The 15,705-nt window shown below is 37.1% G+C and overlaps 1 protein-coding gene across 1 annotated transcript in view; it reads left to right on the top strand.

Annotated features, from left to right (window-relative positions):
• Positions 1-715: 715 nt before the first annotated feature.
• The window catches only part of THSD7A (thrombospondin type 1 domain containing 7A), a 262,845-nt gene continuing 247,855 nt past the window's right edge, over positions 716-15,705 (top strand). Inside the window, exons 1-2 of the mRNA XM_089917089.1 lie at positions 716-785; positions 887-1,769. Of these exons, the coding sequence (XP_089773215.1) occupies positions 716-785; positions 887-1,769 (953 nt within the window). The remainder of the gene's footprint in view (positions 786-886; positions 1,770-15,705) is intronic.

The raw sequence follows: 15,705 nt of genomic DNA, 5'->3' as shown, positions 1-15,705 counted from the left end.
AAAGAAGTGATATATGCAAATATAAGTAGGTTTCAATCTATGATAAGAAGGATTCTAAGGTAAAAAGCCCACATTTCATTTTAAAGCCACTGACTTAAGTATTCCATAAAATTGCTCCATAATGCCAAGTAGTTCATATTTAGGAAATGAATAAATTGATAAAACTCAAAGTAACATGCAGAAAATTAACATGCAGAAAATTCCAAAAATCTTTTAGTCAAATTTTAATTCTCTTACCCATCTTTCTATTTGACTGTGGAGATGAGAAAAAAAAATTTTTTTTTGTAAATTTAAGGGGAGAATGTGATAGAATGAATTTTTCACTTCCCAGCTTTGGTTACAAGAAAGTAAACACTTCTGTCAGCACACACGTATGCAACTAATAGATTCTTTCAGTCATAGTATGTACAACAACAGAAAATGAGAGGGAAGAGAGCATATTCTACAAAATAGTTAATTGCCCCAGGAAAAGAAAAGTCTGCAGGAGACAAAGTTCTTCACAAGCAGCCTTTTTCTTTGCCAGTTAGTGAAATGAATTTGATGGTTATGAGGCAGGAGTAATGGGTTTTCACTGTGACTAGTTTCTAATGTAAGCAAGGGTTCTCTACCTACCTAAAATTAAGCAAGGGTTCTTAATGAGCTGGGAGTTCTCTACCTACTTAAAATTAAGAAAATGAATAAAAGCAAGTTTTCAGTAATCCCAAAAGGACGCAAAATGAACTTTTCCCAGCAGTTACCTTATATAGACTCTGTGACACAGTTCCCCTTCTGCAAAAATACAGAGTGTAGATCATTACTTTGCAACAGTCATGTACAGAGACCTACTTTATAACACTTCAGGGAAGTTAATGTACTAGACCTTGAAATACCTTTCTGGAACGTGAAGTAATTTGTAGTTTTCATCTAGTAGCACTGTTAACTCTTGTATCGTTTTTAGGTCCATGGGGCCGATGCATGGGAGACGAATGTGGTCCAGGAGGCATTCAGACCCGGGCTGTGTGGTGTGCTCATGTGGAAGGATGGACAACATTGCATACAAACTGCAAGCAGGCTGAGAGGCCCAGCAACCAGCAAAATTGTTTCAAAGTTTGTGACTGGCACAAAGAGTTATACGACTGGAGGCTGGGACCCTGGAATCACTGTCAGCCTGTGATTTCAAAAAGCCTGGAGAAACCCCTTGAGTGCGTTAAAGGGGAAGAAGGCATTCAGGTGCGAGAGATAATGTGCATCCAGAAAGAGAAAGACATCCCTGCGGAGGATATCATTTGTGAGTACTTTGAGCCCAAGCCTCTTCTGGAACAGGCCTGCCTCATCCCCTGCCAGCAAGATTGCATCGTATCTGAGTTTTCTGCCTGGTCGGAATGCTCCAAGACTTGTGGCAGTGGGCTCCAGCACCGGACGCGTCATGTGGTGGCGCCCCCCCAGTTTGGAGGCTCAGGCTGTCCAAATCTGACTGAGTTTCAGGTGTGCCAGTCTAGTGCCTGTGAAGCTGAAGAGAGCATGTACAGCTTGCAGGTGGGGCCCTGGAGCACGTGCTCGATACCCCACTCGAGGCAAGTAAGACAAGCAAGGAGACGTGGGAAGAATAAAGAACGGGGCAAGGACCGAGGGAAAGGAGTGAAGGATCCGGAGGCCCGTGAACTGATCAAGAAAAAGAGAAATAGAAACAGACAGAACCGACAAGAGAACAAATATTGGGACATCCAGATTGGATACCAGACCAGAGAAGTTATGTGTACGAACAAGACGGGGAAAGCTGCTGATCTGAGGTAACATTTTATTACCATTAAATAAGCGTGTCTCTCTGTCAAGACCATGGGCTAGAGAGTACTTAAGACCTTCTGTACTAAGTCTTGGAATTCATATGTGTACACCTAGGATGAGCTACCCCCAAGTGGGACATTTTCCACTTGAAGACATTTAAACTTTTGTGGTTTTCCTGAAGTTACCTCTGTTTTGTACATGTTTAGGCACTATACCACTAGAGGTAATTTAAATTTTCCTGTCAAAATCTAAAGCATGAGAGATTCTCCATGAGATGATCTTGCTTCTTTAGGTCAGCAGTGCTGTTTTCACCTATAATGGGGGAAAAAAAAAACATAGTGAGCTGGAGTTTGGGAATTTTCATTTCAGATACTTATTTTAGTAAGAATAAGGCACACTTATAATCTCCCCAAGTTTATAACATGTTCAGAATTACCCTATAAACAAAATCTAAACAACCACCCAGGGAGCTATACCTAAGAATAGTTCCTTTTACATTTTATAAAATGGAATAACTCTCCCTAGAGAAGAAGAGGGAAACCAGCAGAAAATAAGGTAAGTAAAGGTTATTTAATCATGAGTAGCTTACTTTAGAAAACATGTAATTAATTGACTGCATTGTCTAGACAGAAATTATTTGTCAAATTATCTCTGGGTAAATAATGACTATATTATGAAAGACTTCTCATGCATGATTTATTTCTTGTGAAAATATTCATTGAGGATTATCTAAAGGGTATTATGTTTTCTGGATATTCTAAATTTTGCTCTTGGATAAGCCAGACCATCTGGGAGGGGCTTATTTGGATCATTTGCATAATTGCTTCTCCTGAAATATTTATGTAGCTATGATTTGGACTGAACTGAGAAAAATTATGGCAACATCACTCAGAATTTTATATCATATTTATTGTAGAAATGACATTGGAAGTGTCATCTACTCCATTGCACAGTCTGTTCTCTTGATTAAAAACACATAAGATAAATTTCACTGAAGTCTCAACCCATGTGCTTCTGGTGAGCATCTGGATCGTTTTCCTTATGGCCCCTGGATATCTTGTAATAGATCACGTTTTCCTGTTTACCTTGGGAACATAAGTAGGACTGTGTGGCATGCGTGTTGTTTACTAATACCCCCCACCGGCTTCATGTTCTTCTCACCCTCATTATTTTCTTTCATTCATTCTTGTCTAATGATTTTGCTATCTGTGGATTTTGAAAGCTGACTGAAAGCCTTTTTGGAGCAGGATATAGTTTCAATAAGTGAGTAAACAAACAATTGATGTATCTTCCTAAGACAATTTCTCTCATCATACCATTGTTCTGGTCGCTATTTTTAGGATATTTGCTACTCCCTCTTTGTACATACATTTTCTTTCAGCCGTACAGTAATTTGCTCTCTCTCTGTTCTGAGGTCATCAATCCAACTCTTTTCCTGGTCTTGCTAAAGGCTGCTTCTCCTGCCTTCATTCCCCAGGTTCCCTGTGACTCCTTGAGAGAGAGAGAGAGAGGGAGAGGGAGAGGAAGTGTGTGTGTGTGTGTGTTCACCTCTGATTCTGTGTCATGGACATTTTAATTTCAATCCCTGTTTAATTCTTTTCTGACTGTCCTTTTCCTGGTGATATTCTGATCTCTTTTCCTGAAGTATTACAGTTATATTAGTTACTTGGCTCCCACCATGTAATTGAATAAGCCTCCAAGGCAAGTTGAGTTGTCTCCTGCTGTCGCTAGGTTAATATGCTGTAGACGTTTAATTTCATGTTGACTACTCAATTAAAAGTATACTTAGAGCAGTAGCTACTACTGCATAGAGCCTGATATTTCTATCCAGTTATTTGTAAGCAAATAGATATAAAAATCTGTAGATCCTCTGCCGGGTGCTTATATTCCATTAGAAATACCGTATGTATTCCAATAAAATGGTAGTTGCATGTATGTTATAACTTACTAGGGTATAAATTAAATATTATGTTAAATTGCTCCTTAATATTTCTCTTATTTGACAATTATATAAAGAATAATATGAATAAATATATATGATTAAGAAAGTTAGTCTTAGTAAAGAAGATACAACAATTAGGTATTTTGCCTACATTTTTCTCAAACATTACACCATACCAGTGAAGCTTTTTAAAGTGAAGAATGGATGGATAACTCCAACAAAGAACAGGACCACAGGTGAAAGACTTGATGATTAAAGTGCTTCATCTTATATCAAATTCAGAAACAATTTTATTGTGTAAGAGGCTAAAACAGTCCTATTACAATAACTAAATGAATTTATCTAAATAAACCTAAGAATCTTGGGGAAGCAATTCATAGGGCAAATAAAAATAAGTTTAGTAGAATTGCTGCTAGAACTGCAAAGCTAAAGATGATAGATTTCCCATGCTTTCTGCTTTCAAACAGACTAAAATCAGTAAGAACGAAAAACATGAATGCAAGTCCATCTTTTATGACAATAGGAAACAATCACAGTCCCAAACCACAATTGATAGAGAAGATTTTAGATTAATTTTCAATCTATAAATTAAATAGATCTAACTGAGGAGGAAAGTTAAAGGGGCATTATGTCTTTATAGCTTTCATGAGCACTTAAAATCTCTAAGAGTAGCCTGAAACTTCTGAGGGGCCAGGTTAATGGCATGTTTTATGATGGCATGGTCTGTGTTAGTGAAAGGGCTGCTGAAGCCTTCTTGTGTTCTGTTTGAAAACAGAATGGCATAATAACACTGAGGGGAACTCACTATGCCATTATTGCCAAGAAAAGACTATTAGTTTGATGGACTGGGGGATTAAAGTTTTGATGACCAGTGGAAGAGAATTCTAAATCATTATACACACCATGACGCAGGGGGCTTCCCTGTGAACCAGTGATTTTCAGCCAGGCTTGAATAGAGTCTTACCCCAGGTGAAGAGTTGTTTTGAAAGTTTCATCAGACAGCTCTTCAAGAAACCAAACGTATTAAACAGAATATGGTCTTCTGAATGAAAACCAGAAGTAATTTTAGTATTCAAAGAAGAGTCAAGAAAATAGAATTTTAAAAGTGATTTGACAGAGCTCCGAAAAGGAAGAGAATTATAAAACAAGTAAATAATTGGTAATTGGAAAATTTTTGGTGGTAAGAGGAGTCAGTGAGATGGAGAACAGTTTAAGAACATCAACTCCAATTTTTTAAAAAGATGATGGGTCTGGAAAGGAGATCACTATATAACATTCTGGGATTCCTAAAGATAGGACCAGAAAAAGAACAGAAGAAAGATAAAACAAAACCCCCAAAATATAATAGAAGACTTTCCTGAAGTTGGAAGACTTTAATCCACAGATTGAAATTGCACAGGGCCAATATTCTGGTAGAGGAGGCTGAAATAATGTCCTCATGGACATTAGAACAATTTTATAAAGAGAGACAAAGAGACACCAAACCAAAGACCAGGTTAGTACCCAGTTCTGAAACACTAGAAGCATTTCCTTTATAGTCAAAAATGAGACAGGACTGCACATTATCTTCACTGTTAACATTGATCTGCAAGTATTAGTCAATGTAGTTGAAAAGAGAAAGAAATTAAAATTGGAAAACAGGTGGGAATATTAAGATTTTTCCAGATGTTATAGAAAACTCAAGATATTCAATTGAAAATATAAACAATAAAATACCTCAATAGGGTGGATGGACACAAAGATAATATCTCAAAATCAATATATTCCCTAGATGCAAACAACAATTAGCTAAACATGATGGACACAAAAAATTAAAATATCCCATTTACAATAGTAAAAATTCTGTTAATAAACCTAATTATAAAATTTCTGCACATAATACCAGACTTTGAAAGTACAAAAGTAAATGTGTGCCTATCTAGAACATCTAATAAATATATCAATTGTCCCTACATTGTTACTATAAAATTAACAAGAGAAAAATAAGTAAAAGCCAGGAAAATTCTGAAAAATAAAAGTAGAGAGAAAAGACTAGTGTCACAAGATAATTAAATGCATTTTATTCTTTGAATAATAATAATTTTATGTTAGCACATGAATAATCAGATCAGAAAAGGGTCTAGAAAAAAGTTCCCCAAAACCCTGCAGTATGGCGCCAATGGTGAAGGACCATTTCCAAGTTGGGAGAAAAGATATAATTTAATCAATTTGTTTTTGTTTGGAGGGCAGTTGCTTTGCCACGTAAAGAAGAAGAGGAAGAAGGAAGGGGAAAAAAGAATTGTATCTCTTTTTCAATTGTATACCCAAACAAAGTCCAGGTTCATTGAGTACTTAAAAATGTTTTCTTTTTAAATACTAGAAGAAAGGCTAGAAAGTTGAAGTCTCAAAATAAGGAAGGTATCCTTATGTGACCTATTAGGCCACAGAATGCAGAAAACATACAGGAAAAGATTCATCTATACGATTATATTTATTTGAATAAAGAAAATTTTGCTCAGGTAAAATGTTAACCAATTAAAATCCAAGTAGCAAATGAAGAAAAAATATTGTGATATGTACAATTGACAGAGAGCTAGTTTTCTTAATGCATAAAGAACTCCTACAAATCATTAGGGAAAAAGTCCAAAATCTAATATAAAAATCAGCATAAGTTTAAGAGAATGAAAAGACAAGCCACACTGGGGAAAACATTTGCAAGACGCATTTGATAAAGGGCTTATTATCCAAAACACACAAAGAACTCTTAAAACTCAACAGTAAGAAAACAAACTACTGGATTAAAAACTGGACTAGAAACCTTAACAAATACCTCGCCAAAGAAGATATACAGAGGGCAGACTAAGCATATGAAAAGATGCTCCACATCATATGTCATCAAGTATATGCAAATTAAAACAACAATATGATACCACTACACACCTATTAGAACGGCCAAAATCCAAAATAACGACAACACCAAAAGCTGGTGAAGATGTAGAGCAACAAGGACTCTCCTACATTGCTGGCGGGAATGCAGAATGGTACCGCCACTTTGGAAGACAGTATGGCAGTTTCTTACAAAGCTAAACATACTCTTACCATGTGATCCAGCAATCATGCTTCACCAAGAATTTACCCAAAGGAGCTGAAAACTTATGTCCACACAGAAATCTACACATGAAAGTTTATAACAGCTTTATTCATAATTGCCAAAACTTAGAGGCAACCAAGATGTCCTTCAGTAGGCGAATGGATCAAGAAACCGTCTTACATTCAGACAATAGAATATTATTCATTGCTTAAAAAGAAATGAGCTATCAAGCCATGAAAACACATGGAGGAAACTTAAATGCATATTACTAAGTGAAAGAAGCCAATCTGAAAAGACTGCATACTGCATGATTCCAACTATAATATATGGCATTGTGGAAATGGCAAAAGTATGGAGACAATAAGTAGATCTGTGTTGCCAGGGGTTAGATGGAAGGGAAGGATGAATAGGCAGGGCACAGAGGATTTTTAGTGCAGTGAAACTACTCCATATAATACTATGACAGTTGATACATGTCCAAACCCATAGAATGTACAACACCAAGCGTGAGTCATAATATAAACTGTGGGCTTTGGGTGATAATGATGTGTCAGTGTTGGTTCATCAGCTGTAACAAATGTACCACTCTGGGGGATGCTGGTAATGGGTGAGGCTATGCATGTGTCGAGGCAGAGGGTATATGGGAACTGTTTATATTTTCAACTCAATTTTGCTGTGAACTTAAAACTGCCCTAAAAAATAAAGTCTATTAAAATCAGCAAAGGACAGGATCAGGCCAGAGAAAATATGCTAACCTTCAACCATAATTAAGAAATACAAAACATTTAAAATCTCATTTTCACCTGTCAAATTAGCAAATAAAAATGTTTGATAGTGTATCAGCGTTTACAGCCTCCAGGTTTGGTGATTCACTAAAAGGACTCAGAGGAATCAGCATATAGTTGCATTCATAGGTAAGATTTATTACAGTGAAAGGATGCAAAGCAAAATCAGCCAGGGAAAGCGTGCATGGAGAAAAGATGAGAGGAAACCAGAAGCGAGCTTCCAGGGTCCTCTCTGTGAGGAGTTTTGCAGCCTACGCTTAACTCCTCCAGCAAAGAGCTGCAGCAACACGGGCAAGGCATTGTCTACTTGGGAAAGCTCACTAGAGACTCAGTGCCCCCAAGCTTTTATTGGCAGTTGATCACATAGGCACCCTCAACCTGGCATGTACAAAAATTCCAAACTACCAGAGGGAAAGCAACTATTCACCATAAATCACATTGTTTAGGCAAACAAATTAGGCACAGAGAGCCACTTTATCATTTAGAGAAAATTTTATATCAATGTAGGGAACTGTTTACCAGGTAAGTTCCCAGATGCCAGCCAAAGGCCAGTCCTGCAAACAGACCTTGTATGGATAGAAGTCTGAGATTTGCTTGCTATTTTATCAACAGTAGTATTTAATATTAAAGAAATTGGGGAAAGAGTTGCTCTTATACAGTTTTGGTGGGGGCAGAAATAGGTACAAATACCTGAAAAATAATGTTATAATACGTGTCAAAATTAAAAATACACGTTCCTTTGGCAGTGATTTTATTCCTGGAGATGTTTTCTAAAATATATTTGTGTAAATATGTGTACATCTCTCATTGTAGCATGATTTGTTACAGAAAAGCAATCTAAATCCAACCAATAAAGGACTACTTAAATCATGGTGCTTCCACGTGTGGAATGCCACGTAGTTATTACCAAATGAGATACGTATCTCAATCAATGCAGGCTGCTATAACAGAGTATCATAGACTAGGTGGCTTATAAACAACAGAAAAATTTTTTTTCTCACAGTTCTGGAGACTGAGAAGTCCAAAATCAAGGCATCAGCAAATCTGGTGTCTGGTAAGGGCCCTCTTCCAGGTTGCAGACTGCTCACTTCTCACTGTATCTTCTCATGGCAGAAAGAGGGGAAGAGAGCTCTCTCTAGGGTTCCTTTGTAAGTGCACGAATCCCATTCATGAGAGCTCTACCCTCATGATTACCTCTGAAAGGTCCCACCTCCTAATAGCATCACACTGAGAGTTAAGGTTTTCAACATACGAATTTTGGGGGCACACAAACATTCAGTCCATTGCAGTATGTGACTTCTAATTAAACATAAGGGAGTAAAGGTAGTTTTATTTTAATTCACTGCCTTGAAATTAGCCAGAAACACCAATAAAGGAAATAATCGCTTCTATTTACAGTAAAAAAAAAAAAGAAAAGAAAAGAAAGAAAGAAAGTATCCACGTGAAAAATCCAGATCTAAAGGACGGAGGAATCTAGGACTTGAGGTGGGGAGATTCCTTTAAAGTAATTAGGGTCCAATCCAGGAAGATCCGTTCAAGAATCTTTTCCTTGGGATATCTCAGTCTTGGGAGGTGGGCATGGACCATCCACAGAGGTGATGGGAAAAGTCCCTTAGGATCCAGTTCCTCACCCTAGAACCACAGGGGAAGTATAGCTGGAGGAACAGAACATAACTCCCCTCATCTCTTGGCTGAGTTAAGTTGTCAAAAGTGAAGTGGAGAAGAAGGGGATAGAGGCGGCAGACATTTCTAGGTTGCAGCAAGCATAGCTTTAAGGCTTGTAAGATGTAAGGGTTTGCTATAAGCCACCCTCACATCTGGAAAGCTTTTAGCTGTCCCAGCTCACCAATTCCTGAAATAAAGACCTGACTATGCATTTCAAAGTCACATGTTTGAGGAATAACTATGAAATCTGCTATATATAATACAAGAAGTATTTAGTGGAAATAGAGCCTACTTTTGAAAATACCTTCCTTTTGAACACGCACTGTTTTGTTGTATTGTCTGACAAATGCAGTTAGTTGTAACTATAAATCTAATGGAAGCATTGCCAAGAAGTGTGGAAAATTCAGCCCAGTAAATTCATGAGGGAGTAAGAATTAGAATTTAAAACAGATTTCTGTTGGCTAAGACAAAAAAAAAGTAGCTTTATCCAGCTTCCAGATAACTCCGTGAATCAGACATTTTAGGCACAAATATGTAAGGATAAAAAACAACTGGGTCCATAAACATAGTCAACTCATCTTTGACAAAGAAGCAAAAGCCATACAATGGAGCAATGATAGTCTCTTCAACAAATGGTGCTGGAACAACTGAATATCCACGTGCAAAAAAAAAGAATCTAGACATAGACCTTACACTCTTCACAAAAATTAACTCAGCCTCCAGCAACCAAGATGTCCTTCAGTAGGTGAATGGATAAAGAAACTGTGTTTACATTCAGACAATGAAATATTATTCAGTGCTAAAAAGAAATAAGCTATGAAGCCATGAAAACACATGGAGGAAGCTTAAATGCATATTACAAAGTGAAAGAAGCCAATCTGAAAAGGCTACTTACTGTGTGATTCCAACTACATATGTGATATTCTGGAAAAGGCAAAACTATGGAGACAGTAAAAAGATCAGTGTTGCCAGGGATTAGATAGGAGGAAGAGATGAATAGGGAAGGTTTTTAAGGCAGTGAAAGTACTGTGTATGATATCATACTGATGGATAAATGCCGTTGTACTTTCATTCAAACTCAGAATGCACAACCCCAAGAGTGAACCGTAATGTAAACTATGGACTTTGAGTGATTATGATGTGTCAAAGTAGGTTCATCCTTGGTGAAAAATGTACCTTTCTAGTGAGTAATGTTGGTAATGGGGGAAGCTGTGCACGTGTGAGGGCAGGGAGTACATGGAAAATCTCTGTGCCTTCCTCTCAATTTTGTTGTAAAACTAAAAGTGCTCTAAAATAAATAATCTTTTTAAAAAACTGGGTAATACATGAAGAGGAAAATAATCTAGTAACTCCTAGAAGCACTGACAAATTGGAGTACTTTTCTCTCATTTTGTTATCAATTTTCTTTTTTTTTTAGTCTGTATATAAATTCAATCAACATTTCAAATAGTAATGAATCATGCTCAAGTGACTTTCTGATTTTTTTTCCTAAACTTATGCTTTTTTGACATACCCTCTAAACTTCAGACTTAAATCTGTTGAATAGGAAATTGTATTTCTTCTCAACACAGTCTCTCTCTTTATGCCTGATTTCTATTTTACTCTAGGATACTTGTTGTTAACTACTCCATCCTTCTCTTTTCGGCTTGCCCTCTAGAATGGTCATATAAAAGTTCAATATAAAGCTACTGGCTTTACAACAGTCTGAAAATTTCGCTCAGTCAACAAGAGGGGAATTTAAGTAATGGATAATTATGAGAAATAAGTACTCAGTAAGAATAGGGAAACCTGTGCACTCATGGCTCCACAACATTGAACAAGTAATTTAAACTTTCTGGGACTCAGTTTTTTTTTTCACCCATAAACCATATGTGTGTATGGCAATGGGCAGTGATGAGTGAAAGAAGGAGGGATCTTAAAAATTCTCTAAAGGCCTTCCAAGTTTTGTGATTCCAATGAACCTTGAACCAAAACCATACCTGAAATTGTCATATATATAAAAAGTCATATATATTTTTCTTGGCACAAAGTTAATTTTCAACGTGTTCCACAAATCAGTTCATTGTGAAACATGGAAATGAATGTATATGCAGTGACTGTAGAATGAGACCACTCTCCTGGTCTTGAAAGTAACTGCAAGATTTTTCCTCAGTTGATGCGCTGCATGGTTCCTGAGGGCCCATTCCCAGGATATGACTGTGAATCAGTGAAACTGCAAATCTTATCCTGACCTTACCAAAAAGAAGGGAGTAAATTGCCCACTTCTTAAAGTAATATTGACTAGTTTTAGGTTATTCAGAATCCATTTATAAAATTACTACTTCTCATGCATAAATAGCAGGCTTTTAGATTAAAAACTTTCTGTAATATCCCCAGTGTCGATTTGCCTGCCAGATACTCACCAGCATTTCTCAGGTGCTTGCCTCAGCTGCTTTCTGGCCACATCTGACTAAAGAAGTAGTTAATATGCCCACATTCTTTTGTAGATAATATATGGCTGACCAGAAAACCTTTACTTTTCTCAAAATGTAGAACTAACTGGGCATATATTATATTTACCCTTAGAGAGTCACTCGCAGACCTTCTGGATCCTGCGTATGTGCCCGGAGGCTGATCTGTGAGCAGCACATTAATAAGCCTTCCCAGTTCTCTTCTTCCTGGTTGGGCTCTACCCATGGGAGGCAGCAGCAGTCTATCAGAAGGTGGGAAGAGAGGGGTGTTGGGGTATTCATTCTGTCTTCCGGGGTCAGCAGTGCCTGAGTTCCTCTAACAAAAGGCTTCAGCCCCTGCCCAGCAGCCCTCTCCGACTGCTCTGCATCTAGCTCAGTGCTGCTAAAATCCTTTTCTTGGTCCCTTTGTCACCTTGGGGTGATAAATTTCCCATAGTTGCTAGCCCCAGAGTTTTTCACCATCCCTTGGCGATATAACACTGCCCTTGCTGTTGCTGTTGTTAATAATCCTTTTATTAAACTCTTCTGAATTAACCCATGTGAGTTTGTAATTTGTTTTCTGCTAACCTTGACATATACTAGAGTACAATATTAGAGCCAGAGAACTACTACTGTGTCATTGCTGGTTTACTTACCCCCATTCAACTAAGACAGTGCCTAGCCTCCAGTAAATGTTTGTCAAAGGCTTAAAATTTAAGAGAGTGTTTGGTCTTGGAACTTGAGCCTTTTAGTGAATAATATGGAGTCAAGTAAGGCCAATGGGAAAATGGAAATTTCTGTAGATTCTGAAGAAAGTAACCAAAATATGTAAATAACTCAAGAGAGATAAGTCATATTCAACTAAGAGAAGATAGAATATATAGAATGTAGAATATAGGTATTAGACCATTCAGGTGACACCACTTAGAATATATTTCAATATTATTGTGCCTGGTTAACACCAAACGATTGCTGTTGCATAATTAGATAAAATATATATTCTATAGAGTATAGGAAATGTACCATTCCTAATACTGTAAACGTATTCCAATATTTTCTGAGCGTTAGCTTAATCTTTAGTCCATTTATTAGCATTTTTAGTTATACTGTAAGCATATTATTTCTGTTTTTACATCTTGAAGCCACTAAGCTACTTAGTCATAACTATCAATTAATTGGTGTTGATGACAGCAAACTAAAAGGCTAATATTGTCAATATCCACCTATAAACTTATACCAAATTCAAAAATATCAGTGTGACCCTCAGAGTCACTTGCCCCATCCTAAGGTACCACTGTCTCATCATACCTAGGATATCTTCACCTCTCCTACATCTGTGTCTGTTGCCTCCCAGGAGTATTTTTGGTTTAGATGATGATCCTATCATGGGACAATTAAAAGGAAATTCTTAGGTAGCTTTTAAAATATGTTTAACTTACAGGAAAGCATTTAGGGCCGGGGCTAACCTTAAGCCACAGTGTAGATATCAATGCCTAATGTTCCTTCACATTAACTTTAAAGTCCATTCCAACTGCCTCATTTTTTCCTCAGAGCTTTATTAATATCTCCCATTTGACTGTTCTAAGTTTAGCTTTTTTCCTTGAGCTGGTGTGAGAGCATGTTTCCTTGAGAAACTTCCTTGAGCGGAAACTTCCTTAAGCAGCCTGGCCACTGACTGGGCAGTGACCTTGCATCTCCTTGGCAGCAATTTTGATCTCATCCATTGTTCTCTTTTATTTGCTGGAATTCTACCAGCTTTATATGGGTAGTACTGAATCTCTGTCTGACTGGAACATAACAAGAAGAATTTCAATGGGAGGAAATACTTTCAAAAGGAAAAAAAATCTATGTGGGATAAGGATTTTAATAAATCATTAATGCATTATTTGTATAACCTAATTAAGAATATGCTCACTCTTAGAATCTACTAATACATTGTGTTAGTAACTTCAGGTGTTTTGTCTTATTTCTTCCTTATAATTGTTACTTATATATTGGGCATTATTTTAGGCCTCTTCTCACACTTTCACCTTACTGTGTTCTTTATTGTTCTAATTTTGTATCATTTTATTATAGGTCGATTATCCAGTTTTTTTCTCCAAAGTTTTTTTGACAGATATTTTTTTCTCTATTTAGTATAGATATGTGCTTATTGCTACTACATTTTAAAAGAATGTGAAAATTTGTTTGGGTAGTATTTACCAGGATAGCAGTTGAATTGTAAATGAACAAAATAACTGCTGTGCTTAATACAAGAAGCCATTGTACTTTGAAGATCTTGGAATGTTGGTACAGTCATGTACAGTGTAGAGAGCTGGAACAAACAAAGCATGTTTTTGATTAAAAAAATAAATTTTGACTGATACATTTTGGATTTTATATAGGGTTTCACAAAGTTTATCAAAAATGCAGTTCTCTGGCAGGTTCGTGTCTATCAGGGACCCTGTATAGTAAAATTTAAAAAGAAATAGGTGAATTAAATTATGGTAGACATTGTATAGTTTCAGCTCTGTGGAAAGCATTGTTCCTGCACTTGATATCTTTAATTCTATGCATGAGAAACAAGGAGAAAAAAAAGTGAAAAAAAAAAGTAAAATCGCTTTAAATTATTCTAACTCCATGTAGACCCAGAAAGTTTTTGTCCTTTATGAGTTGTATAATATATATAGTTCATAGTTGGTAAAAATACTTGATGGAAAGATAAATCTAAGGTAAAATGACTAAAGTTTTCAAGAGAAAGCTGCATCTGTATTGACTAGAATAATTTGATGAGGCAACAGAATTTGACCAAGTTCCCCAAAATTGATCGTATTTACCTACGTGTGGTGTGATGGGGAAAGTGAGCATTCCAAGTCAAACAGATAGTAAGGCAAAGAAATTTGAAGGTTTTTCCAGTAAGCAGGGACAGAATTATGTTAACAAACAGGAATGGCATGCAGAATGAATTGGAGGGCCCAGATTTTAGAGTATGGGCAGCCAGGGCTTAGGTCATATTTATAATCTAAGAATGGGGTGAGGAATACCTGGATCAAGGTATCCGTGCTGGGAATATTGAGGTCAAACAGACAATACAGAATCAATTTAGGAGGAAATTCAATCTTGGCAATTTCCATTGAAAAGTTTGTATCTTTGATCTCTGCTTGCTATGAGCCTCTAGTTTCCGCAGCTGTGACCAATAAATGACAAAACGCTAGGATAGTTGGGTTAGCTAAAATGGAACACTGGCAAGTAGTAGAAACAGAAAGAAAAGAAGTTGCCTTTCCTATTTTGGTGGTCAGCTATTTCATGCTCCTCAAATAATATATAGACTTTAAACTGGCCATTTTATTTGGGGTCCCACTTACATAATAGATCATAGCCAAGGATGCTGTGGGATGATGCCAAAGCACTGAAGCTGATCCCTGACTGTCCCTGTGGATAAATTTTCATGATGATGATAACTAAGGTTTTCTTCTACTCTTTGTTAAACATGTCCACGTATGTCACTTTTGAGCCTTATAATTATGTGTGCTAGCCAAACTCTACACTCCCCAGGCTTTACCCTTTCAAAAAAGAAAAGAAAGGGATGTGAAAGAGGTTTCTTTTTAATAATCGCTTCATTCTACTCACTCCCCACCACGAAGTCTGCCCAAGTCTGCGACGGGGTGTGGCTTAGCTTTTTTCTTCTAGATTATGAATAAGGAAGAAGGACTCCTAATCAAGGCGTAGTAGATTAGTGGGGGGATGGGAATAGGGCCCAACTAGCAGGAGGCAAGAGAGGCTCCCAAGGCACAAAACTTAGGGATTCACTCACTCCCCGGGGCCTGCCAGTGCCTCCTTCAGTTTTGCTCCATAGGCTCTTAGCCTGACTTAGCCTCACCCTGGGTCAGAAGAGCAGTGAGTTGGCCGATGGTCTGAGGACTCACATGTCCTCTCTTCCAAAGGCTGTTCATCTTCTGCATCTATATAAGTCCCTATTGTATGCTTAACCTTTTATTTGAAAAATAAGTTTTTATATCACTGACCTTGATTATCTCTACCTTCTAACTTAGACATTCCAAGAATCTGTCA

Source organism: Delphinapterus leucas, chromosome 9 (assembly GCF_059928025.1).
Source record: "Delphinapterus leucas isolate spDelLeu-1000000601 "Yukka" chromosome 9, BTC_Dleu_Yukka2, whole genome shotgun sequence".
Classification (NCBI taxonomy): domain Eukaryota; kingdom Metazoa; phylum Chordata; class Mammalia; order Artiodactyla; family Monodontidae; genus Delphinapterus; species Delphinapterus leucas.
This window is presented reverse-complemented; position numbering and strand designations above follow the sequence as displayed.